Below are 27,837 nucleotides of genomic sequence, written 5' to 3' on the forward strand. Positions count from 1 at the left end.
TAAAAAGTAAGGGGAAATGTGTGTGCGTCTTATGGAGTGAATGCAGGCTGCGCAGCTATCCCAGAAGCCAGAACAGCAAGAGGGATTGCTGGTTTCACTGTGCAGTGATCCCTCTTGCTGTTCTGGCTTCTGAGATTCAGAATATATTTTTTCTTATTTTCCTCCTCCAAAAACTAGGTGCGTCTTGTGGTCTGGTGTGTCTTATAGAGCGAAAAATACGGTAGTTAGAAGCAGCATCCCATAACTTTGCTTGTAAAAGCATTTGCTGTGTTGCTTCCATAGAAAGACTTGGGGGATCCAAAATGGTACTGACAATACCTTTGAGCAGGAGCAGGCACTGGAATTGCTAAGATCCCCTCTTCATAGCCAGCAAGGAATCCTGTTTGACAAGAAACCATTGTACTCTGCCAACATAGTGGAGCAAAGGCACCAGGTGCCACAGATTGCATCTAATCTGTTCCTCCCCATTCCTTCCATTTGTTTCCAAAGTGTCAGGTGTAATTTGCATAATACATTTCACCAGTACAAATCACATTTCCTAGGTGCACAATGTGGATTTCCACCCTCCGCCCCCAGTGCAGAATAAATGCAATCAGGAATTGAAATGGAAACCTATCTATTAAGAGTCCTTCGCTATGAAGATTAGGGCTGGGTTTCAAAATCACGATATATCACCAGTGCGATAGAATGATACACATTATCACAATATCTGAAATAAGGATGGAGCTATGCAGAGGCATTGGCTGGCTTCACAATTTTACCCACATTGTGATTTTGCATAACACACATCCCATGATTTGTGATATATTGCTGGGTCAAAAACTATGGAACCAATATTGCGACATGCTCTTCAAACCAGTTTTGGGTGATAGATTGATATATCACCCAGCCCTAAAGAAGTTGCAGCTTAAACTCTTGGGTCAAGCCATATATGATGGGTGGGTCTGGTGGAAGGGGCATATGCATCCATATAATCCATTGTTCACCACTGTTGGCACATGAGTAGGGTTATAGTGATGGAAAAGGGGGGTGGATTTCCACTGCTAACATGTGTGGCTTGATCTTCTGTGATGGAGCATCATGTGGGTCCTTCACTTCCTGCCCAAACAAAGCTCAGTCCATTCCTGCTTGGTCTTTATCTGGCGGTGTGAACTCAGGTTAACACTTAAAACTTTTCAGATGACTAAAGCAAAGACGGAGAAGAGAATCCTCGAAAGGGAGATAAGAATGCGAGGGTGACTCCTCCAGACTTTTCCCTGTGATTCTGGGCCAAATCTTTCTCGATTAAGAGAAGCAATTGTTGAAGCTTCATGAACAGACTTGAAATAAAGGATTTCTGAGTAACTGTAGCCTTGTGTCATTCTTAGAGTTGTCTTACTTGAACTGGGAGCCCCAACAAGGTTTCTATCAAAGCACTGGACTTTCAGGAACTGGTGGGGAGAGCATAGCTCAGAAGCAGAGCTTTGAACGCAGAAGGTACTGAGCATCTCTAGAGAGGGCTGTGAAGACCTTCTGCCTGAAATCTTGGAGAGCCACTGCCAGTCAGTGTCAACAATGTTTAGTTAGGTAGACCAATGTCCTGCCTCAGTATAAGGAATCAGAATCATATAATTGTAGAGTTGGAAGGGTCATCTAGTCCAACCCCCTGCAATGCAGGAATCTCAGCTAAAGCATCCATGGCAGATGGCCATCCAACCTCTGCTCCCGCTCTTCCCAAAAATTGGGAGATTTGGAGCAAAAGAAGGTGACAGAAGGTAGATTTTGAGAAGGGGTGTTTGACATAGATGGGATAAAATGGAATGATAAATTACATTAAATATACTTCTCCCTCACACCTTAGGAAGAAATCATCTGCCTTCTAAAACTCTTTTTTAGAATTGCTTTAGGAGAAATTACTTGCAAACCTGATCATCACCATTTGCCCTTTAAATTTACTACTTAAAAAAGGAGCATTTCAATATATCAGTTTTCAGAAGAGGCCTTAGTTTTCAAGCTTGGGAAATGGCTCATTCTTTCTGTTCCCTTCCACAAATTCCATATTATGTTACCTTCTGTCTGACAGAGAGAATGATCAAAACATTTTCAGGGCTGAAACAAATGGAAATTGCATCCTGGGCACAGAAGTTCTTCTGCCATTTGGATCTCATGATGTTCAGCTCCATGTGCTCACCTTGAATACCCAGGACAAACTGGTCCTAGTCTGAGGGTTGTCAGGCACAGGAATGGGGCCCCAGATGCAGACTTCATCCAGGGGCTAGGCCAGGCCTGTTGTGTCTCAAGGCCCCAAGACCCACCCCCAAAATAAATACACATGGACACTTATATTCTACCCCAGAGTGTTAATTTCAATCTTGTCCAAGTTTCCATTTCTCTTTTTGTTTCTTCCCAAATTTTTTTTTCCAAATTTTTAAATAATTATCTTCAAACAAATTTATATTTTCATTGTTATTTGTATTCCTAAATGTTTCACTTTTTTTTACAATTTGTAATCCAAATTTTTCTACCAGTTCCTTTTTCTCTTGATCTCCCATGTGCTTTTGTTATCTGCACAGGTAAGGTCACGTCCACCTCTGGTCACATGTAGAGGAAGTTTGTCCCAGCCTAGGAGGAAACAGGAAGTTCCGACTGGCTGGTCAGACATCCCCTTTTTCCGTCCACTCTAGGAATGTTGTATTTGACTGCTCTGTGTTCCACATCCTACAGAAATGGCAACCGAGTCTCTCCATGCCTCAATGCTGCACTGCCAGTTAAATGGTAAGAGGACTTATTTGACAAGGTTCTGCATGTCCAGTTTTGGTTTGATGCCTTCGTGCAAAGGGGAAAATCTGAGTGGGTGAAAATATACGGTTGATGTGGTGCTTTATGGTTGACAGATGTGCTGTGCAAATTTGCCCAAAAGTTTACTTCTGTGTCAAGAATTTGCTCTAGCCAAGATGACCAACTTTGCTCGGCACTCATTAATTTTATTCCGCCCTCCTCCGGGTAATCTTTTGCAACTTTTTTGTTTCAAGCTGCATCTGAAAGTTGGACAGACATCTATACATGGCTTCAAGTCTTGGACCTACACCCAATTGTTCTTCCATTAGATGATAAGATTGGAGTCATTAGCGACTAATTAAAACAGACCCTTTAACCTGGGTGTCTCTTTGGATGAAAAAAGATGCATCCTCTTGAAGCTGCTGCATTCATTTGAGGGAAGATAATGAAGCCCCAAATTTTACATCTACCAGGGGATGAGATGCTGTCACAAGCGCATAATGGCAAGCTCCAAGTTTCAGAATAAAGCTTGCGGGTCAAGAAACAGAGCATGAATAATCACTGCTGAAGAAAGACTGCACCAGTTTACACCAAAGAATTGCAAGCCTGATAGCTAGGGAATGTGTTCTTGTTCCTAAATTAAAATGAGAAACACATGCAACTCTGGCCCCTGGAAAAAAACAGAAAAACCCTGCTCACCTCAGAGGAGTCCACCCTCTGTGCTTCTGTGTGAGTTGCCGTTCTGGTGGATGGGGCCAGAGGCAAAACTGGGCAGAGCATTAAATGCAAATGTTTACTTTTGTGCATTGGCCTAGGTAGACTCACCAACTCCTCTCTCTTTTTCATCTAGGTAACTAAGAAGCATTATTAGAGCATACCCTTCAACTGTCCTGATTTAATTGGGATATGCCATTTTGAAAGGCCATGCTCTTGTGTGAGTCACCTGGCTCCTGTGAGATCATGGACCTAAAACATGTGTGCTGGGGGGGGGGCATGCTATTGTACAGGTCATGTGACTCATGCAGGAGCAAGGCCCCGAAAGACTCACACCCCATGTCCTCTGGGACATGTTGGAAAGTACATCAGAATTCAAGGGCAGTTTCCAGCCAGGCAAAAACAGTGGCAGAGGGTGAAAAGGTGTGATCTAGGAAAAGTCCCAAGGGCCGGATTAGAGAGACACGGAGGGCTGCATTTGCTCCCCAAACCTGCACAGCACTATATTAACTCTCCAGTTTAGTTTGGCCCTTGCTCATTTTGAGTCATTCCCACTCACGGCAGGAGTCTCAACCAGAGTGCTTGACTGGTGCAGCGATGGCCTCAATCACAACCTGGGATCACAGAAGTTTGGAAGCAGAGAGGACCGGGATCTGCTAAGCAGGGCTTGCAGGCTCCTTGTGTGGCAGGGCTTCCCTTGGGATCTACTGGGATTTTTACAGCGCTTTCCTCCCCCTCCCCCGGGCCCTGTTTTTATGAGCTTGTTCAAAGTGGCCAGGGGAAATTGCAAATATTAGCTCAGTGTCACATAAGAGACAAACCAAGCAAAGTGTGCCGATGCTGAGCCAGCGGTTCCTGCCAGCAAAGGCAGTGGAAGAGGAGCAGCAGAAAGGAACCTGATGAATATGGATGAGCTCGGCTCAGGAACTCAACCCGAAATGAAAATTGCAATCGGGAAGAAATGAATCCCTTCTTAGGTCCTTGCTAATGGAGCATTATGTTAGTTGTGGCTTCAAGTTTGCGCCGTTTGGAGACTAATTGCCAGTGTGGGGTGGAGACGATCTGGTCCTGATCTGGAGTCTGCATGCCCCCGGGGCAGGGAAAGCTCCCATCCGAGCATGTGGGAGTTTCTTCCTCCTAATAATAATAATAATAATAATAATAATACATTTTATTTATACCCCGCCCTCCCTAGCCAAGACCAGGCTCAGGGTGGCTAACACTAGATATAAAACAATTGATTGAAATCCAACTAAAAAAACAAGATTAAAATACATGTCCAAGAAGCTTTTAAAAACTTGTCAGGGTGCTGGAAGGAATTTTGACTATTGTTGCTGCTTTTGTGACAGAGGCATGAATTTGGGCAGTGCTTGATGTGAAGAGATGATAGATGATAGCTAGATAGATAGATAGATAGGTAAAGGGGCCCCTGACCATTAGGTCCAGTGGTGGCCGACTCTGGGGTTGTGGCACTCATCTCGCTTTATTGGCCGAGGGAGCTGGTGTACAGCTTTCAGGTCATGTGGTTCTGGCTAACCAGAGCAGCACACGGAAACACCATTTACCTTCCCGCCGGAACGGTACCTATTTATCTACTTGCACTTTGACATGCTTTCGAACTGCTAGGTTGGCAGGAGCAGGGACCGAGCAACAGGAGCTCACCCTGTCACAGGGATTTGAACCGCCGACCTTCTGATCGGCAAGCCCTAGGCTCTGTGGTTTAACCCACAGCACTGCCCGCGTCCCTCTAGGATAGGAGGATAGGAGGGAGATAAAAGAAAGCACCTTTCCACACAGCTCTTAGTTCACCTATAGCACTTGTTCTCACAGGAGATGGTGGTGGCTACCAACTTGGATGCCTTTGAAAGAGGATTAGACAAATTCATGGAGGAGAGGGCTGTCGATGGCTACTAGCCTTGCTCTACCCCCATAGTTGCTGGAAATTGCAGGAGGAGAGAGGGCTCTTGTGTTTGGGTCTTCCTTGTGGGCTTCCCATAATGGGCATCTTGTTGGCCACCATGAGAGGTGGATGCTGGACTTGATGGACCATGGACCCGATCCAGCAGGCTCTTCTTATGTGACCAGTGAGTATGTTGGCAGAGTAGGGGCAGAGCTCTCCATCCCTCCTCCACACCCAACATAGGCTAATAATAAAAATAAAAATAAAAATAAAAATAAAAATAAAAATAATAAATTTTATTTATATCCTGCCCTCTGCAGCCAAGACCAGGCTCAGAGCGGCTAACACCAGGTAAAAAAAATTGATTAAAATACAACTTAAAAACAAGATTAAGTACAACTTTAAAATGCAGCCTCATTTCAGTAGAAACTCAAATCAAAAACTTTTTGGGGAAGAAAATGTCAAGTCTTCACCAAGGCTAACTATCCAGACTGGTCCTACGTGGGCCAGAAAAGAGCCAGGGAAGTCCCCAAATAGGAGTTCCATCACAGAAGGAGAAAGGAAAAAGGAAAGAGGGGGAGGGGATCAAGTTGATTCCAAGCCAAAAGTCAGGCGGAATAACTGTCTTACAGGCCCTGTGGAAAGAAATCAGATCCTGCAGGGCCCTGGTCTCATGAGACAGAGCGTTCCATCAGGCTGGAGCCAGTGTTGAAAAGGCCCTGGCTTTGGTTGAGGCTAATCTGACTTCCTTAGGGCCCGGAACCTCGAGGGTGTTTCTGTTTATGGACCTTAAGGTCCTCCATGGGGCATACCGGGAGAGGCGGTCCCGTAAGTACGAGGGTCCTAGGATGTGATGGACATCTGGTTGGGCACCACGAGAGCAGGATAATGGAATTGATGGACCATTGGCCTGATCCAGCAGGCTCTTCTTATGCGACCGGTGAGTATGTTGGCAGAGTAGGGGAAGAGCTCTCCATTCCCTCCTCCACACCCAAAGTAGAGAAACCCAGAAAAGCTACCTCCTTCGCACCCAGCTCAGAAGAACCGTGGACCTCTGCAAGAGGATGGAGGTCCCTGATGCGCCAGCTTCAAGCAAGCTGCGATATTATTGCAGGCCAACTAATTGACAACTAATTACTAATTGACAACTGCGAACTAATTGACAAGACTGGCTTAAGCTTATTGCGTCCTGCCGTCTCCGATCGGAGGAGTGGAGAAAAAGAACGTTGACACAGGGAAACTGGGATTCTGTCTCTGTCTCCCCCAGATATTTCTGGCATCCACTCACTGAGTGTTGAGCTCTCCATTATCCAAAGAAATCTCTTAGATTCAGCGAGCATAAACAGCTGCTGTAGCGTGTGAGCAAAAAGAGGAAAATCTAAAAATACAGGCATCTCTGGGGGCTTGGAGAGACTACAAGGGCTGCAGCAGGAGAGCTTGATGTTATTCTGCAGCCAGTGCATTGCTCTGCTGAATACTCTCACACCCCCCCATGCCAGCATCGCATTGCTGTGCGAACAGATGTAAGGCCTGCCAGTAAAAAGAGGTCACAGAGCTAAGCCAAGAGGACTCCTTCAAAACTCTTTATAGTTCCATCAGTGTGATGGGCTGGGAACAGCAAGACCTTCCCCTGCCCCACATGCTGCTCTGGAAATTGCTGGCAATACCCAGCCCACCTGGAGACAATTGCTCTGTTCTGCTTTATCTGATCTGCCTCAACGTGAACCAAGTTTGTCAAATTCCTGGTGCTAGGAATTGCACTAGAAAGTGTAGTAGCTAATAATAATAATAATAATAATAATAATAATAATAATAATAATTTATTATTTATACCATGCCCATCTGGCTGGGTTTCCACAGCCACTCTGGGTGGCTTCCAACAGAACACTAAAATACAATAACCTATTAAACATTAAAAGCTTCCCTAAACAGGGCTGCCTTCAGATGTCTTCTAAAAGTCTCGTAGTTGTTGTTCTCTTTGACATCTGGTGGGAGGGCGTTCCACAGGGCGGGTGCCACTACCAAGAAGGCCCTCTGCCTGGTTCCCTGTAACTTGGCAGTGAGGGAACCACCAGAAGGCCCTCGGCACTGGACCTCAGTGTCCAGGCATAAAAATGGGGATGGAGACACTCCTTCAGGTATACTGGACGGAGGCTGTTTAGGGCTTTAAAGGTCAGCACCAACACTTTGAATTGTGCTCGGAAATGTACTGGGAGCCAGTGTAGGTCTTTCAAGACCGGTGTTATATGGACTCGGCGGCCGCTCCCAGTCACCAGTCTAGCTGCTGCATTCTGGATTAGTTGTAGTTCCTGGGTCACTTTCAAAGGCAGTCCCTTTGTTGTTGAGTTACACATGCATTCCTTGCCTCTCCCTTCCTCTCTCTTTTAACATTCACTGTAGTCCTGTAAGGTTGGTCTGGCTGCGTGATACTGGCTGGCTCAGCCATGTATGACAACGAAGCAGACTTTTGTTAACAGGAGCCAGAGTCTGCTCATGTTCTGTGACTGTTGCAATAGTTGCATAATGCCTGCACAGCTGTATGAATATATTTATGTGGAAGGCTGTGTTTTGTGTGCGCTTAACGCTTGCTTTGGCACGCTGCTGAACTCCACAAGAAAGCCCAACACGGCTGGATCAGAGGTTGTTCGTTTGCATTCCCACCAGGGGAAGCCGACATCAAAAGCAAACAGCGACACCCCTCCGCCACACTTGTTCCTCCTGTGGCTTCGAACCTCTCAAGCTCCCGGATGAAATATGCATGAAAGAGGAGAGGGAACTCCACCTTGTGGCACAGAGGACTCATGGAAATGGGGTCAGGGACACCAGTTCCTCATAAGAGGGAAGATGGTTCATGTGCCTTCAAATGTAAATAAATGTGTTGTTTGAGCAGTAAAGTCCTTAGGGGTTCCCCTCTCTCCCTTCCTCCAGAACACATGGAGGGGTGGCGATAGCAAAGGCTGAGTGTCACCACTCAAGATTCTGGAAAAAACAGGCACCAGCACCTAACAGTTCAACTGAGCTTGACGCAGATCTACAACATGCCTATAACACACACAGAATGCACATTTGAAGCACATGACTCCCTCCAATGAATCCTGGATACTATAGTTTGTTTGGGGTGGGTGGGAACTGTAGTTCTGTGAAAGAGTATCTCCACTCCCATTGTTCAGTCCGGACGCTGAGGTCCTCTTCTGAGGGTCTTGCTGGTTTCCTCACTGAGAGAAGCGAAGTTACAGGGAACCAGGCAGAAGGCCTTCTTGGTAGTGGCACCCTCCCTTCAGTCATCTAGAGATAAAGAACTTTTAGATATGTAACTTTTAGAAGACATCTGAAGGCAGTCCTGTATCAGGAAGTTTTTAATGTTTGATGTTTTATGTCCAGAGTGGCTTATGTCCAGAGTGGTTGGGGAAACCCAGCCAGATGGGCGGGGTAATAATAATAATAATAATAATAATAATAATAATAATAATAATAATTATTTATTTATTTATTTATTTATACATACATACATACATACATACATACCCCGCCCATCTGGCTGAGTTTCCCCAGCCACTCTGGGCAGCTCCCAATCAAATTTTGAAAACAGTAATGAAATTATTATTAATTATTATTATCTGCAATTCTCAGGGTTCTTTGGAGGAAAGTATGTGCTTTAAAAGGTGCATGGGATGTGCGTTTAAATGTATGGTGTGGATCTGCCCACAGTTGAGAGGAGAAGGTTTTAGATTAACAATCAGCTCTAAAATAATTCCAGGATGAATGATGATGGGACAGGAGAGGACATTACAGTAGAGGCTAAGACTGAGAGCTGGAAAGGCCATTCGCTAAAAACCTCAGCCACCGTCTCACTCAGCAGTCTTAGGCATGCTACTATGTCCCCATCCTCAGCTTTCCACCTGAAAAATGGGAAGAACCACCCTCATGTCGTTCACGGTATTGCTGTAAGGCAACTCTGTACAACTCACCATCCCACCAATAATAATAATAATAATAATTTATTATCTATACCCCGCCCATCTGGCTGGGTTTCCCCAGCCACTCTGGGTGGCTCCAACAGAACACCAAAATACAATAACCTATTAAACATTAAAAGCTTCCCTAAACAAGGCTGCCTTCAGATGTCTTCTAAAAGTCTGGTAGTTGTTGTTCTCTTTGACATCTGGTGGGAGGGCGTTCCACAGGGCGGGTGCCACTACCGAGAAGGCCCTCTGCCTGGTTCCCTGTAACTTGGCTTCTCACATGGAGGGAACAGCCAGAAGGCCCTTGACACTGGACCTCAGTGTCCGGGCAGAACGATGGAGGTGGAGACGCTCCTTCAGGTATACTGGACCGAGGCTGTTTAGGGCTTTAAAGGTCAGCACCAATACTTTGAATTGTGCTGGGAAACATACCGGGAGCCAGTGTAGGTCTTTCAAGACCAGTGTTATATGGTCTCGGTGGCTGCTCCCAGTCACCAGTCTAGCTGCTGCATTCTGGATTAGTTGTAGTTTCTGGGTCACCTTCAAAGGTAGCCCCACGTAGAGTGCATTGCAGTAGTCCAAGCAGAAGATAACTAGAGCAAACTAAACTCCGCCCATTAACCACAGAAGGTGTTCTACTAGCAGCTCAATAAAGCTTCCTGTTTTTCTCAAGCACCTGGCAGGCTGCCCTTCATAAGGACATAAAAAGAGTGTGCTGAATCAGGCCAATGGCCCATCTAGTCCAATAGCCTGTCCTCACAGTGGCTGACCAGATGCCTGTGGGAAACCTGCAAGCAGGATTTGAGCGCAAGGGCACTCTGCCCACTCTGCAACTGGCATTCTGAGTCAATATGCCTCTGACCGTGAGGTAGAATCGTAGAATCTCAGAGCTGGAAGGGACCCAACGGTCATCTAGTCCAACCCCCCGCAATGCAGGAATCTCCACTTGCTCTACTTCACATGGAACAGAATCATCCCGGAAAATTGTAACGTGACCCAGAAACCCCCAGTGCAGTGACTACAAATTGGTACGATACATTCCAGGGAACTTGGAATAGCTCAAAACACAGGAATGCAATTAACCTTGTTCTCGGGTCCTGTGATGCCAAAGATGTAACAGTGGGTTTGGGGGGGCACAGTTCACAAAATACCCACACATTCTTCCATCAACTCTTCAGAGAATGGGGACCGATTCACGTCCTGGGCAAATTGTCAGCTTGAGACCACAATGGCAACAATGTGAAGAGGATGACATGAGAAACTGATCAAACTTATTATCGCAAGGGCAAGGGCGTCTTCCATTCTGAGAAGCTTTTAAAAACTTGTCAGGGTGTTGGAAGGAATTTTGACTATTTTTGCTGCTTTTGTGGCAGAGGCATGAACTTTGGCAGTGCTTGATGTGAAGAGATGATAGATAGATAGATAGATAGATAGATAGATAGATAGATAGATAGATGATAGATAGATGATAGATAGATGATAGATAGATAGATGATAGATAGATAGATAGACAGATAGATAGATAGATAGATAGATAGATAGATAGATAGATAGATAGATATAGATAGATAGATGATAGATAGATAGATATAGATAGATAGATAGATAGATAGATAGATAGATAGATAGATGATAGATATAGATAGATGATGATGATAGATAGATATAGATAGATAGATAGATAGATAGATAGATATAGATAGATGATAGACAGACAGACAGATACATGATAGATGATAGCTGATGATAGATAGATAGATAGATGATAGATAGATAGATAGATAGATAGATAGATAGATAGATAGATGATAGATGATAGATGATAGATAGATAGATAGATAGATAGATAGATAGATAGATAGATAGATGATAGATAGATAGATAGATAGATAGATAGATAGATAGATAGATGATAGATAGATATAGATGATAGATACATAGATGATAGATAGATGATAGATAGAGATAGATAGATAGATAGATAGATAGATAGATAGATAGATAGATAGATATAGATATAGATAGATAGATAGATAGATAGATAGATAGATAGATGATAGATATAGATAGATGATAGATGATACATGATAGATGATAGATAGATAGATAGATGATAGATAGATAGATAGATATAGATAGATAGATGATAGATAGAGATAGATAGATGATAGATAGATGATAGATAGATAGATAGATAGATAGATAGATAGATAGATAGATAGATAGATGATGATAGATATAGATAGATAGATATAGATAGATAGAAAGATAGATATAGATAGATGATAGATAGAGATAGATAGATGATAGATAGATAGATAGATAGATGATAGATAGATAGATAGATAGATAGATAGATAGATGATAGATAGATAGATAGATAGATAGATAGATAGATAGATAGATAGATAGATGATAGATAGATAGATATAGATAGATAGATGATAGATAGATAGATATAGATAGATAGAGATAGATGATAGATAGATAGATGATGGATAGATAGATAGATGATGAAAAGATAGATAGCTGTTCTTTAATTCTGAGTGAGTGGAGACAGGTTGTGGTTATGTGCGAATGGGTAAATGCCCTCTTAACATGCTCTAGGGCTGGGGTGGTAACATTCTCCTGCTAAAACAGATGGGTTTTAAAATATTATTTTAGCAGAGAACCCTGATAATACAGTGGAAGAAAGCCGCCTTTTCAGCAGTGCCTTGTAAGCAGCTGCAAAGTCCCAACTTCAGGACTTCAAAGCAGTTTGTTTGCACATGATGTCACTGTCATGCCACGTGATTGACAGGGGGGCAGCCCCGCTCACCTGTCATATCTGGCCCACAAGGCTGGTTCTGATAAGGATCTGACCCATGGATTCCCCACTCCAGAAATAAGGCTACAAGCCTCTGCACACCTTCTAGGAAGCAAGCCCTGCTAAACGCCATGGACCTGACAAAGATGTGTGAATTCAAAAAGATTGGGTCCCCCCCCCAATTTGCTTATTGGATCAGGGGTTGCAAATTAGGTAGGTTTGCTTTAGAAGGCAAACTGAACCCATTTTCTCCCCCACCCTTAATTCCAACCCCTATTCTTTGTCTTATCAAAAACAAATAAAGCTTCAAATTGCCTCCTTCCTTGACCAGTGACATGCTTTGTAAAGTGACTCCCCATTATTATGGGATGCAACTAGGTTGAGGAATGTCCAGGAAAGACAAAGGGCCACTCTTCATGTTAGGCAGTAATAGGACAAGGTTGATGCTATTTAAAATCCTGTTCTACTTTTGCCTCTGGATATTTTATACTTGGCAAGCTCTCATTACTAAGAAGTGGTGCAGCATAACAAGTAGGAAGAGGCATATTAGAGTCAATTGTAAAATTAATACCATGAAGTACTGAGGGATGGAGAGGAATCCAGTTCAGTTCACATTTCCTGAAACAATGTGTGAATTGAAACACAGCTGTCCTGCCAAATTCACACTTCTCTGAATTTTGCAATGCAGTTCTCCAGCCAAGTAACATGATGGATGGATGGATAGATAGATAGATAGATAGATAGATAGATAGATAGATAGATAGATATAGATAGATAGATAGATAGATAGATAGATAGATGATAGATAGATAGATAGATGATGAATAGATAGATAGCTGTTCTTTAATTCTGAGTAAGTGGAGACAGGTTGTGGTTATGTGGGAATGGGTGAATGCCCTCTTAACATGCTCTAGGGCTGGGGTGGTAACATTCTCCTGCTAAAACAGATGGGTTTTAAAATATCATTTTAGCAGAGAACCCTGATAATATAGTGGAAGAAAGCCACCTTTTCAGCAGTGCCTTGTAAGCAGCTGCGAAGTCCCAACTTCAGGACTTCAAAGAACACATGTGTGTGTGTGTGTGTGTGTGTGTGTGTGTGTGTCTGTATATATATATATATCTAGGCCAAAATGCATATACAGTGGTGCCTCGCAAGACGAAATTAATCCGTTCCGCGATTCTCTTTGTCTAGCGGTTTTTTCGTCTTGCGAAGCAAGCCCATTGACAGCTCAGGTGATTAGCGCTATTAGCGGTCTAGCGGCTTTTAGCGATCAGCTGAGAAGCGGCTTATCAGCGGAACAGCTGATAAGCAGCTTAGCGCTTAGGGAAAGGGCGGAAAAAAACGGGGGGGAAATGCGGGAACTCGCAATATTTTTTCGTCTTGCGAAGCAACCCCATAGAGAAATTCGTTTAGCGAAGCGCCTCCAAAAACGGAAAACCCTTTCGTCTAGCGGGTTTTTCGTCTTGAGAGGCGTTCGTCGCGGGGCACCACTGTGCTGTATTGGTAACAATACCACACACAAAAATCATTATAATGGGGAAAATTGCTTGCAAATACACGTGTGTATTAGGCAAAGTTGAATTAAAAGGTATATAAAAAGAGAAATAGGCATTAAGATGCTGATGAATATTCATTAGGATAGATAGATGATAGATAGATTAGATAGATAGAGATAGATAGATTAGATAGATAGATAGATAGATAGATGATAGATAGATAGATATAGATAGATAGACAGATAGATATAGATAGATAGATAGATAGATAGTTGATAGATAGATAGATAGATAGATATAGATAGATGATAGATAGATGATAGATAGATAGATAGATAGATAGATGATAGATAGATAGATAGATAGATAGATAGATAGATAGATAAAGATATAGATATATATTACAAACCTATTTGGAAATGTGGAGTCCAAAACTTAAAATTGGAAAAATGAGAAACAGAGAGAAACTGAAACTGAGAGATTCACTCATTCTAGAAGTAACATATTGAACACTCCTGTGAAATTTCGTCTTCTTCCAGTCTTAGAACTTGCTTGAACTATGTAGATCTAAAATGCATCAAAATGCTAAAAAATATAATTTGCCCTTGCATTGACAGGTGAAGAGCCAGATAACCATCCTGCCCTCCTCCTCCTCCTCTTCCTCCTCCTCCTCCTAATCTTTATCTTTCGTGAGGACACCAGCACTTTCCTTTCCTGCCTTCAAGAGAGTAGCACAAGTCTGCTCAATTTTAACTCTCCGATAAGCAAGCCTCTGTTATCACATGACAATTTAATTGTATTGGCTGGAATCCCCTGTCTCTATCAGCACCAGATTGCCAAGCTATTAGCACAGACAGCTCAGCACCTTTTACAGTAATCATGGGCAGTTATTTTCTGCTCAGCCAACTTGCACTGGTCCATCCCTGTGTTTATACTCTAAGCGCTCACCAGTAATTGCCTTGGAATTATCAGCTTATAAAAGATCGGATTCCAAGAGTGAAGCCCCAGTGGTGTTTTTTTCAAACAAAGCTGGCACATCGGGTCAGGCAGGGAGGTTTAAAAAAGGTTAAAAAACATGTGCAATTCACTAAGGGGCCCTGGCCCATGGATGCATGCAATGCAATGCCACAGGAATTCAAGGGACAATTAAATGGTACAATAATAATTATTATTGCTATACATGTGAACATATGTAAGCACATACTGCATTTACTCGAGTTTAATGCACCATCGAATCTAATGCAAACCTCAATTTTCAAAACCTTGAAACAAAAAAAAGTATTTGCTGGCAAATGTAAATGTTCCATTAAATCTAATGTGCACCTTAATTTTCGCAACCCAATTCGGCCAAAAAGGGTGAGCATTAGATTCGAGTAAATACAGCAATTATTTTTACAAGAACAAATTCTCCAGACTATAGCCACTATATAAGAAACATCGAAGTTCCTCAATGGGAATAGTACTCCAATTTGTTTCTGAAGAAGCATGGAACAAGTTATAGTCACTATTATTAATCAAATTTATTAGTTGCTTTTTCCTGCCATGGCAACTCAAAGTAACTTACAATATTTTAAGAAAAATATATTCAAACAAAACAGATACTTTGAAAGCAGTATTTAAAAAAAACTACATAAAAACACCCCACCCACACAAAAAGGCCATATGGATAAAAGCCAATGGCCTGGTGAAAAATCCCACCCCCAAAAGATATGCAACAGAAACATTAAAAGTTCCCTAAGCAGGGCTGCCTTCAGATGTCTTCTAAAAGTCAGATAGTTATATATTTCATTGACTTCTGATGGATGGGCGCCACTACCGAGAAGGCCCTCTGCCAGGTTCTCTGTAACCTCACTTCTTGCAGGGAGGGAACCACCAGAAGGCCCTCAGAGCTGGACCTCAGTGTCTGGGCAGAACGATGGGAGTGGAGACGCTCCTTCAGGTATACTGGGCTGAGGCTGTTTAGGGCTTTAAAGATCAGCACCAACACTTTGAATTGTGCTTGGAAACATACTGGGAGCCAATGTAGATCTTTCAGGACCAGTGTAATATGGTCTTGGCAGCCACTCCCAGTCACCAGTCTAGCTTCTGGATTAGTTGTAGTTTCCGGGTCACCTTCAAAGGTAACCCCACATAGAGTGCATTGCAGTAGTCCAAGCAGAAGATAACTAGAGCATACACCATTCTAGCAAGACAGTCCGCAGGCAGGTAGGGTCTCAGCCTGCATACCAGACGGAGCTGATAAACAGCTGCCCTGGACACAGAAGTGACCTGAGCCTCCATGGACAGCTATGAATCCAAAATGACTCCCAGGCTGAACACCTGGTCCTTCAGAAGCACAGTTACCCAATTCAGGACCAGGGAGTAGTCCACACCCGCCCTCCTCCTGTCCCCCCAAAACAGTACTTCTGTCTTGTCAGGATTCAACCTCAATCTGTTAGCCGCCATCCATCCCCCAACGGCCTCCAGACACTCACACAGGACCTTCACCGCCTTCACTGGTTCTGATTTAAAAAAAAGGTAGAGCTGGGTATCATCCGCATACTGATGAACACCCAGCCCAAACCCCCTGATGATCTCTCCCAGCGGCTTCATATAGAAGTTAAAAAGCATGGGGGAGAGAACTTCATTGCTTCTTACATAATGGAGAATTAGCTTTTGTAAATAGTTATTTCATAAATTGCATTCTGCACTCATATACTAACATAAGTCGAGATGCATAATAATAGGAAAAAAATATATGAGACCATCTCAGTCACGTGGATTTCTGCAACTTCTTGCTACCTATATTTGGGGACACTTCCCCACCCCCATCCCACTTTTTGGCTGAAAGATACAACATTGTATGTGGTCCACAGAGAGGGCAGCAATCTCTTTTGGGCCATGATGGGATGGGGAGCCTCTGGTCCATGGGGGGGGGGGGGCTCACCATCCAGCCCTTGGTTTCTCAACTCTGCCCCACACCCAACATAGCAGGGACAATGGAAACCTTTTTCAAGGCCCAATTGCCTTGGTGGGACCAGATGCTGGAGAAGCAGAAGGTAGGAGGGCTAAACCTTTCTTCCCTATATGTTGTGACTTCCCTGGAAACCACCCCATGCCTTAATTAGACTGTTAAAAGCTTCCATTAGTGTCAATGGGAGCTTTTTGAGAAAGTGTAATTGCTCGGGGCGGGGAGGATGCCGAGCAGGGGAACCATTAGGGAATCTGCACAATTGGTTTTCCTCTTTGACGGCAAGAGTGTTAGAGTGCAAACAGGACCTGTACTCCATTCCCTGCGATAGCCAATGGAACGAAGCCAATTGAATTTAAGAAGGCTGGATGGCACCAAGTGATCTACTGCAATGCTACAAACTGGGTTTCCAGGCAGAGGAATCCTGTGAAGGCTGAAGGAAGAACTGACTGATGCTTCCACAGCCCTGACAGGCCTCTTCTGGCCAAGCTGGAAAGAGTTTGCTTGAGCATTATTAAATTCTTTTGAAGCAGGGGGAGGGGTAGTTCTCCCCCACCCATTGGTCCTCCCTCCCCCCCCCCAGTTTTCCCTCCCAATGGGAGGGGAAATAGCTCCTGGTCCAGAACAGACACAGGTTCTCCCCCCCCCCATTCAGGAGACATGTTTCAATGTGCGATTCCAACATGCAATTTCATTATTTATACCCATTTTTAAACTGCTGGTTGTAACGATGACGATGATGAATGTTTCATCATTTTGTTTTCCACGCTGGATCTGAGCAGTTTCTCACGAAGATTTTCTCTATTGCCGTGTAAAACGGTTGGAGGACTTTTGAAAAAAATCGATTAAGCAGTATGCAGATCTTGTCAAGTAAAAATTAATTAAAATGTTCAGTGAATCAGTGGGGGGGGGGGCACCTTAGATCTGGCAGATCCAACTCTCAGTCTGCCACTGCGTCGCTTGATCTGTTCCAACATGCACCCACCCCAACTTTCTACTTTATCACTCTTGGGTCAGCAACAGCAGAGGAACTGTCCACCGCCACATTGGGGAGACCTCTGACATCAGCCCCATCCCTTCAACTGCAAGCACCCCCCTGTGGCTGCAGAGAGGGAGGAGGACCACAGCATCCATTTAGCCACCCTTCTCAGGAGTTTAGAGCATTGCTTTAACCACTTTGTGGTTAATTAGCTGGTGGCTAATTAAAAGCTGCAGGGATGCAGGTGGCGCTGTGAGTTAAACTGCAGAGCCTAGGACTTGCTGATCAGAAGGTTGGCGGTTCGAATCCCCGTGGCGGGGTGAGCTCCCGTTGCTCGGTCCCTGCTCCTGACAACCTAGCAGTTCGAAAGCAAAGTGCAAGTAGATAAATAGGTACTGCTCCAGCGGGAAGGTAAACGGCGTTTCCGTGCACTGCTCTGGTTCGCCAGAAGCGGCTTGGTCATGCTGGCCACATGACCCGGAAGCTGTACACCGGCTCCCTCGGCTAAGAAAGCGAGATGAGCGCCACAACCCCAGAGTTGGCCTTAACTGGACCTAATGGTTAGGGGTCCCTTTACCTTTACCTTAATGACAAGCTACAGACATGCAGGTCTGGGTATTATACGTAGGGCATCTTGGCGATTTTGCCAAGGAAGAGACAAAACAAATAGACAAAAACTGTTTCATTTTATGGGGGTGGGGGAATGTGAATCTTCAAGTCACAGCTGTCCTATAGGTAAATAGAAGTTGACAGCAGAGGGGCCTGGGAAGCCAAAAGTCAGTCTGCAGCATCCTGTATACCAGCCATTAGGGGATCAGCCCTGCATCTGGAGACAAAATCAGGACAAGTTGCTTAAGAAACACAAAAGAGCAGAGAGTGGAAATCCCTGAGGTGTGTGCTTCTCTCCCTTATATGTGGCTAAGGTAGCGTCTATAATGTGCCTGTTATACCCACTCTATGTTCATCCACCCTGCCCTACATTCCAGAGTGCCAATGAATTCTTACTTCAGAGTATACTGGTGGGGCTGCTGCCACAGAGCTCAGATTTCATCACTGGACTCTTCCCCTGGGCTTCTACTTTCCCCTATCCTTGCCATACTTATGGCCCTCCAGTCTCCTGTTATGGGCTTGTCACTGGGGCACTTTGTTTCAGACCCACACTGTAAAGCAGGCCTGGGCAATCTCGGCCCTCCAGATGTTTTGGGACTACAACTCCCATCATCCCTGAGCACTGGTCCTGTTAACTAGGGATGATAGGAGTTATAGTCCCAAAAAAATCATCTGGAGGGCCGAGTTTACCTATGCCTGCTGTAAGGTCTCTATTTTGCTGCTTCTGCTGCTAAAACTGTTGAAGGAACCCATTGCGTAAGCAGAAGACACACCCTCTCTTGGAAGTGCAGAGGGTCTCCGGTTTCTAATCATTTCCTCTCCAGCTGAAGAACCCCCATCCATACCCCAGAATTATGGAAGGTCTCCTGCAAGCACAACTTTTTGGAGGGGCCCAAGTGGGAAGGAGAAGTCGAGAAAGCCTTGTGGCCAAAGGGGAACCCTGTTCTCTGGATTCTTCTTGGGTTCAAAAAAGCATTTACCTATTGTACTCTCTTCATAGCACCCGGAAAGGACACAACCACCTCCATGGCCAGGATCTCCTGGTTCACCTCTTGCTCCAGGAAACCCAGGGGGCCCAGTGCTGCCAGGGGATCCCTTTGAGCCTTGCTTGCCAAGCATCTCTTCTCCTACTGGACCTGTGGGGGGAGGGACAACAGAAGTACCACACCCTCAGTCTAGGTTGTTGGTGAATTTTGTTTAGTTTTGTTTGTTTTTTATTTTTTGTGTTTTTTTAATTGGAAATTTTATTTACAACATAAACCCCCCCATACAGAAATCCACCCACATTAATCATGAACATAACAAACAATAAGCATAACATACAGCAATACAAACAACCAAATAAAAGACTTCCTTTATCCTGTATCTGACCTCCTTATTTACTTCTTATAAGCTGTTTATAAATAATTATAAGATTTTTCTAATTATAACTTAAATATCCACAAAGTCTCCTGCAGACATTAATTGAAACAAATCCAGGTATGTATTTTAGGGCACTGTTTTGTGAAGTATTCTCTGCATTTTCCCCATGCTTTTTGAAATTCTTCTCTAGTGTGATCTCTAATTGCCTCTGTTAATCTAGCCAGTTCAATATACTCTAACAGTTTGTCTTGCCATTCCGTTTTTGTTGGCACAATTTCTTTTTTCCAGTTTTTAGCAATTAAGATCCTTGCCACTCCTGTGGCATAGAGGAATATTTTCTATCTTCTCTTGCTATACCTGCGTCTGTTATCCCTAGTAGAAAAGTTTCTGTATTTTTTATAAAGTTATACTTAAACATGTTTTTAAGTTCGTCATATACTATGTTCTAGAAGCTTTTGATTTTTTTCACAGGTCCACCAAACATGTATAAGTGTTCCCTATGTTTTACAACACCTCCAGCACAGATTTGTTTTGTAGATTGCTGATGAATTTTGAACCACCAGGAGGAAGAAAAGAGGCGCACAGAACTAACAGCTTTGTTGCACTTCATGCATTCAGCCGGAGGGGGTGTAGCAGCATGGGAGACGACCAGCATTGGCCCTGCTACTATTCAGAGTCCTGCTCACCTGTCCAAATTGGCCCATGGAGCCGAATCTCTTGAAACTGGGAGAGGTAGTTTGGGAACAAGGACTTAAAGAGGCTCCGTCCGTTCTGAGCCTTTGTTGGAGCAAGTTGCTTACTGCAGAGCTGTCCGTGGTCCTGGAACTCCTGGCCCAGCTTGTCCCATGGGATCCAGCATTAGATTAGAACTGGGCGCCCTCTACCATACAGATAGTTCATGGTGGCCACCAATGTGAGTTGCCAAGCAGAAGGCGGCTCATTTAACTTTAACACACACACACACACCACTTTTTTTAATGGGGAGCGTCACACAAGCAAGGCAATCATGGCTTCAGATACTTCATGTGGAGGGTCCAATTTTCATTGGAGGCTATTTGCACAGTGAAGAGGAGAAAGAGCTCACGCTGCTTCTCCACCACATGACTCTAGCACCGTGGCTGGCTAGAGCACTAAGGGCTATGTGGGAGAGGGCTATGTGTGGGAGAGCCAGTGTGGTGTAGTGGTTAAGAGCAGTGGACTCATAATCTGGTGAACCAGGTTTGCTTCCCCGCTCCTCCACATGCAGCTGCTGGGTGACCTTGGGCTAGTCACACTTCTTTGAAGTCTCTCAGCCCCACTCATCTCACAGAGTGTTTGTTGTGGGGGAGGAAGGGAAAGGAGAAAGTTAGCCGCTTTGAGACTCCTTTGGGTAGTGACAAAGCGGGATATCAAATCCAAACTCTTCTACATTATAGCACGTCAGTGTCATGACCTAGGACCATGCACTGTGTGACAGACTCCAAGGTGGATGATCTCTGGCTCTGTCCTTAGGGGAAGAGCTGCCGGGACTGCCTTCAGGACCCTCCTGACTGCAGGGCAGAACTTTGCTGCCCTCCTCTGATACAGGGGTTGGATGCCCCAAGGCAGCCTTGCCACCCAAGACCCATAGGGGACAAAGGCTGCAGAAGAAGGCAAGGTCCCTTTCTTGAGACAGGACAGGAATGCTTCCTTCTTTCTCTTCACCAGTGATACATTTACAGGCAATAACACCCTAAGAGGTGTTGGGAATCTGCATACATGCAGCTACACACAGAGAGTCAATTAGGGTTTGGCCGACAGCCAAGGCAATGTGAAGGAGTAAGTCTGCCTGGTGATACAGAGGCATGGAGACAGCTCCATGATTGGTCAAGCTCTCTCACGGGAATAATGATTAATGTCTTACTAACTGGAATGTGTGGTAGTAGTACAAGTTTGAGTTCAAGAGTTGTAAGTCGTGTAAGAGAGAGCTAACTAAAGATGCATGTTCTGTTATGTTCCCGTAAATAGTCCACTGTATATAATAAACGCCTAACTACAAGTTCCTGGTTCCTGCTTCGTCCATCCTGTCTGCAGCCAAGTTGCCAATTGCTTTTGTGAACTCTGCGTCTACTCTGCTAGGTCTGGCTAAGGTCCTGCAACTAGTCGGAAAGCTGCGAAACACCAAGAGGTTTTGCCAATAAGAGGTGGTACATAAAATAAATTCAGTAAAATGTACTGTACCTGTTCGACCTCTAGGCCCTTGAGAACCTTCCTCATTTGTTCCAGGAGAACCTTTCTCCCCTTTGGGTCCAGAGGCACCTGTTGAATGAGAGAGTAAGGATTCCTAGCAATGTGTCTCTTAGCAATGCGCCATTGCTAATTTCCTGCTGGAATTCCTGGCAGTCTTTAGAGGTTTTTAAACAGAGGTTGGATGGGGATCTATCAGGGATTCTTTAGCTCTGATTCCAGTATTGCAGGATGTTGGACTAGATCAGTGTTTCCCAACCTTGGGCCTCCAGCTGTTTTTGGACTACAACTCCCATCATCCCTAGCTAGCAAGACCAGTGGTCAGGGATGATGGGAATTGTAGTTCAAAGACAGCTGGAGGCCCAAGGTTGGGAAACACTGGACTAGACGACCCCATTCCCCTAATTTTACCAAAATGTTTTTTAATATCTATACTTTTGCTGCTGCTTTTCCTGACACGGAGCCTCCCAATTTTGCTTTAGGTGAAATACAGACCCACAAGCCTCTTCCTCAAAACACACACACAAATTTCATGTCAAGGAAGCTGTTTTGGCTTCGCTCAAAATTTCTGCAGGTGTTTTCGCCTGAGCAGACCAGCCCAGTTCTGCCTCAGATCTGCAAAACTCGGTGGCAAACCCTGCTTTTTATCTATCGTCTTTAGTACTATTCTTCAAATGTGGCAATCAAACCCGAAAATAGCACTCCAGGTGAACTGCTAGCAAACAAGAAAACATAACAGCTGCTAATATGCATCAAGATCAAGCGATTAGCAGCTTCTTTCTTCTCATGGTTGTGAGTGTGAATGCAGAGCTCCTCTTGAATCCTCTTTTACTCAAAGGGAAGTCAGACCAGTGTTTAGCAAAACGCTATTAAAAGCACCAGAATCTTGGCCACAACACACAGACTATCAGGCAATATTGGGCTGAAATTAGGAACCCACAGATCTGGAAACGGCCTCTATTTGTAATGAACCACCAAGGCTACAGCACAGAGTAATCTTCCCCAACCTGGTGCATTCCAGCTGTTTTGGACTACAAATCCCATCATTGCAAGCCAGCATGACTGGACCTGGTGGGAGTTCTGTAGTCAAACAGTTGGAGGGTGCCAGAGCTGAGCACCCACCAGCTTGTGAGCTGGATGTGGCCCATGCGGTTTTCAAATGTGGCCCACAGCATCCCCTCTATGAAAGTCTTGGAAAAAAATCTTTTATTGGAGCCAGCATAGAGCTTTCTTCAAAGCTAACAGCAACACAGAGGAAGGTGGAGGCAGTTCGTAGTCATGGCCAGTAGCCACTGTCAACCATATCTTCCATGAATTTATCCAATCTTCTTTTAAAGCCATCCAAGTTGCCATAGTCATCGCGGCCTCCAGTGGGAGGGCGTTCCACAGTTTAGCTCTGTGCTGTATAAAAAAGTTTGTTTGAATTTTCCTGAACCTTCCAACATCTGGCTTCATTGGAAGCCCATGAGTTTTAGTGTTACAAAAGAGGCGTGGGAAACTTTTCTCTATCCACTTTCTCCATGCCATACCGTATTTTTCACTCCATAAGACACACCTGACCATAAGATGCACCTAGTTTTTAGAGGACGAAAAGCAACAACAAAAATATTCTGAACAAAACAGTGGATGTGTGATTTTTGTGGTTCATGCTGTGGCCACAGACATGTGATCTGATGGTGAATTTGGGGTGACCCAATGCAAAAATTCTGAGGATCCATGTGGATCCGTGCTTTGTAACCACATTTTTGCACCATTGTAGCCCCAGGAAACAGTGGATGCATGATTTTTTTTTGGTGCAGGCTGTAGCCATGGACATGCTATGTGATCTAATGGTGAATTTGGGGTGAATTTGGGATGACCCAATGCAAAAATCCTGAGGATCCATGGGCTTTTACCTCCCCCCTCCCAGGCAGCCTCCGCTAGTATCCCTTATCTCTCTTCCGATTTCACCGATCAGCTGTTTCCTTTCAACACTCCCTTCCCTCTTGTTTGCCTTAGTGTCTTTTCCTTAGCTGGAGCAGTTTTTTGCTCCTCTTTTTCTTCTAATTTCTCTCCGCATTGCTTTAGTCTTCCTGTTTCCCCGCTTTGCAAGTTTGCTGTCTTTACCTCCCCCCTCCCAGGCAGCCTCCTTTATCTCTAGCATTCCTTATCTCTCTCCCCGATCGGCAAACGATCAGCGGATTTGTTTCAACACCCACTTCCCTCTTTCAAAAAAAAAAAAAGCATGATCTGCTTTTTGCCCCTGGGCAATTCGGCTCCAGGGACCACGCATTCACTCACTCCATAAGATGCACAGACATTTCCCCTTACTTTTTAGGAAGAAGTGCATCTTATGGAGCGAAAAATATGGGATTCTACAGTGCCACCTCTTAGTTGCCCTTTCTCCAAATTAAAATTCCAAAACACTGCAGCCTTTAACTGACTCCATTAAGCAGTATCATACAGCTGCCCATAGGCAACCTGAGATGCCCTTCGCTTTGGTGATACATGCAGAAGGCCACGTATATATGCAGCTTCCTGTGGCACAGGTGAAGATGAATGCTTCTCTTAACGCATCCTAAAGCGGCGCCAGACTTTTGTATTGTACCTTCACTTTTGACTCCTTTCAGCTTATCATCCTTCAGTTCTTCTCATCTGTGAGCCATCTTGGCCAATTTATTTTCTAGGGTGCAACCCATGCCCTTTATTCTCCCCGCTTACGTGCAACATTTCACAAATTACCTTTAAAAGTCAGCTGACCCCTATAGTTAAATTGAGAAATGCTGGGTCCCCGTTTCTTTCCTGCTGGGTAGAGATCCACGGCTAGACATCTAACTCGCTAAGGGGGGAAAGCATCGCCAAGATCAGCAATGGTTTATTAAGTTCTAATCTGACAAGCTGTCAGGCCCATTTCTCCATCCTCTTCTCTGCCATCGGTTTGCAAGACCACAAGAGGCCAACTACGTGCTACCTAATTTTCCTTTTCTGAGCTCAGCTGGATGTTTCCTGCTGGGGCACAATATAACCAGTTGGATCTGCAAGCAGCTTCAGGAGCTACTCAAATATCAGACTGGGCACCAGAGGGAGAGTGGGGGGAGAAAAAGCAGGTTGACAGATTCAGGTTGGTGTGCAATCTACTCCCTGAAGCCTGCCAATTAAACCAAGAACTTTGACTCTTGGCTGTAAGTAGAAAGGAAACCATCACTGAAGGATAGGGCTTAAATCCACTCAGATAGCTTCCCTCTTCCCTCCCTCTCTCTCTCCCTCTCTAATGATAATGCTGCTTGCGCCACTCTGGAGCAGTATCTAAAGGAGGGTCCTTGAACAGATGGAGGCCTAATCCTTGCATTAAAACCAAGGGAGCTGCCAGGATGACTCGGCATTCACCACAAAACAAAGAGTTGCCGTAATGCTGCCTCTCCTCAAAACAAGGCAGCTTTTAGCTCCGGGCCAAGAGTGCAGGGAGATAAGCCTGTGCTTTTTCTAAAGCCCAGAAGAGAGCCCGGCCAAAAATAAAACCAAGGAGTGTGCGTTTGCCTGCTGAGTGGCGCGATAAGCTTCTTCTCGCTACATTGGGTGGGGGAAACTAGTGGCCAAGATTACAGCCGTCTTTGCATAGGCCTGGCAGAATTGTAGAATGTGGAGACCAGTGGAAAGAACACAAAGTTCTGCCTTTCCCCCTGTTCTTGCCAGGACAGGGTACCCTCTGTTTACAGCAAATAGCCAATGTGGGGAAGTGGTTAAGAGCGGTGGACTTGTAATCTGGTGAACCAGGTTCGCTTCCCCACTTCTCCACCTGCAGCTGCTGGGTGACCTTGGGCTAGTCACACTTCTCTGAAGTCTCTCAGCCTCACTCACCTCACAGAGTGTTTGTTGTGGGGGAGGAAGGGAAAGGAGATTGTTGGCTGCTTTGAGACTCTTTAAGGTAAAGGTAAAGGGACCCCTGTCCATTAGGTCCAGTCGTGGCCAACTCTGGGGTTGCAGGGCTTATCTCACTTTATTGGCCGAGGGAGCCGGAGTACAGCTTCTGGATCATGTGCCCAGCATAACTAAGCCACTTCTGGCGAACCAGAGCAGCACATGGAAATGCCATTTACCTTCCTGCTGGAGCGGTACCTATTTATCTACTTGCACTTTGATGTGCTTTCGAACTGCTAGGTTGGCAGGAGCAGGGACCAAGCAACTGGAGCTCACCCCGTCGCAGGGATTCGAACTGCCGACCTTCTGATCAACAAGTCCTAGGCTCTGTGGTTTAACCCACAGCACCACCCGCGTCCCTTGAGACTCCTTAGGGTAGTGATAAAGTGGGATATCAAATCCAAACTCCTCCTCCTCCTTCAATGTGGTGCCCTTAAGATGTGGGCAACCTCCAGCTCCAGACAACATGGCCAATGGTCAGCAATGATTAAATAAGTGCCTCAACAACATCTGGAGCTTATCATGTTGGCTGCACCAGGTCTGCAGCATCCCACATGGAGGAGTAGCCAACTTTCCATCCGAAGCCTTCTGATCAAGGTGTCTCCCCTGCCAGGTAAGTATTCCATCCGAAGCCTTCTGTGGGAGATGTTAATTCTTACAGAAACAAAGGGAACTCAAGCCAGACCACTGGTCCACCTAGTACTGTCTACAATGCCTGACCAACATCAGTGAAACTCGCCATTGTTCCAGGAAAGAGTCTTCCCAAGGACTACCTGGAGAAACTGGAGAGTGAAGCTGGGGCCTTCTGCACAGGGCTGGATGAATCATAAAGCAAAATAAGCACGTGCTTAGGGCATCGAGTGAAGGGGGGCATCACATAAATTTTCCATTGCCGGATTGTTAACATTCATGGTCACAAATTGCTCAGCTTAGCGTTTTCTCAGTAGAAGTATATTAAAAATCCCAACAGAACAACTATGCAACAAGGAAGGCTGGTTGCCTTATCTCTACTAAGTAACTGATGTGTTGCGTAAGATTAGTTTGGAGGACCAAAGACTTTGCAATTAGAAAAAGTAGGAGAAAGTTTTTCAAATGTAAATAAAGTATACAAAACTTTACACTTTCCATCTTACTGTAGGTTTTGTTTCATTTCAACAACCACCAAAAATTTTATGGTTTATTATTGTTCCTATTTTTAATTAGATATATTTGGGGGGAACCAAAATCGTTTAAATGATTAGGGCCTCTAAAGGTCTTAATCCAGTGCTGATTCTGCACCCAAAGCAGATGCTATAACCACTGAGCTACAGCCACCCCTCCTCTTCCCCCACATGTGACCGCCCAACTACTGTATTTTTCAATGTATAAGACGCCCCCTATTTTGGGGGACTCCAAATTAAGAAAACATCCCTCAGCACTACCCATGTATAAGACAAGCCCCAATTTTAAACCTAATTTTTTAGAAAAAACAACAACAACCCTAGTCTTATAAAGTACACAGAAAAATATGGTACTTTCTTTCTATGCCTTGAATGAAGAAAGCTATTTAAAAAATGGGCTTAGTGGTCTGCCCTGCTAATTAAAAAATATGGAACCTACTTTTGATAATCATCTCTATGTGCACATAAAGTTAATGAAATATCAGATGTTGCTCATCCCCTCTTTTCCCTCTCGTCAATGACTTACAACCAATGGATCATTGTTACTGTTGCTGCCATTAAGTGGCAAGGGAAGGGGTCTGGGAGCTGGACGGATGGCAGCAGGGCTGGAAGGGAATTCTTCACCGGCTCCTGTTAAAATCCGAGACGGAGAAGAATTTCAAGGTTATACTGTTCCCTTCTCTTTTTGAGGCAAGCACTATGAGCCCAGTGAGGTTTGTTTCTCAGAGCCTGGAAAGAAGACTCTGGGAGACATTTCTGCTGAATTGTGGTGTGCAACTGCACAGCTGTGCATTGAGAGGAAGGGAGGAGTGCTGTGCCCTTCAAGAGATCACGTATGAAGGCATGCAGAAACTGTGGTATAAGTCAGCTTTCCCCCAACCTGGTGCCTTCCAGACATTATAACTGCACTATTACAGTGGGACCTTGGGTTACAGACCCTTCAGGTTGCAGACGCTTCAGGTTACAGACTCCACTAACCCAGAAATAGTACCTTGGGTTAAGAACTTTGCTTCAGGATGAGAACAGAAATTGCGCAGCA

General features: G+C 44.6%; 2 protein-coding genes across 2 annotated transcripts in view; one reads left to right on the forward strand and one right to left on the reverse strand.

Moving 5' to 3' along the window:
* Window positions 1-1,347, forward strand: part of CHRNA4 (cholinergic receptor nicotinic alpha 4 subunit) — a 93,188-nt gene extending 91,841 nt beyond the window's left edge. The window contains exon 7 of the transcript XR_014565646.1: window positions 225-1,347. The gene's annotated coding sequence lies outside the window, so the exon portion shown is untranslated. The remainder of the gene's footprint in view (window positions 1-224) is intronic.
* A 16,885-nt stretch (window positions 1,348-18,232) lies between these two features.
* The window catches only part of COL20A1 (collagen type XX alpha 1 chain), a 134,281-nt gene continuing 124,676 nt past the window's right edge, over window positions 18,233-27,837 (reverse strand). The window contains exons 38-40 of the mRNA XM_083744105.1: window positions 21,736-21,813; window positions 19,155-19,310; window positions 18,233-18,391 (exon numbers count right to left, since the gene is read on the reverse strand). Of these exons, the coding sequence (XP_083600231.1) occupies window positions 18,372-18,391; window positions 19,155-19,310; window positions 21,736-21,813 (254 nt within the window). The 3' untranslated portion in view covers window positions 18,233-18,371. The remainder of the gene's footprint in view (window positions 18,392-19,154; window positions 19,311-21,735; window positions 21,814-27,837) is intronic.

The sequence above is a fragment of the Podarcis gaigeae genome (genome assembly GCF_964106915.1).
Source record: "Podarcis gaigeae genome assembly, chromosome: 6".
NCBI classification, from domain to species: Eukaryota; Metazoa; Chordata; class Lepidosauria; order Squamata; family Lacertidae; genus Podarcis; species Podarcis gaigeae.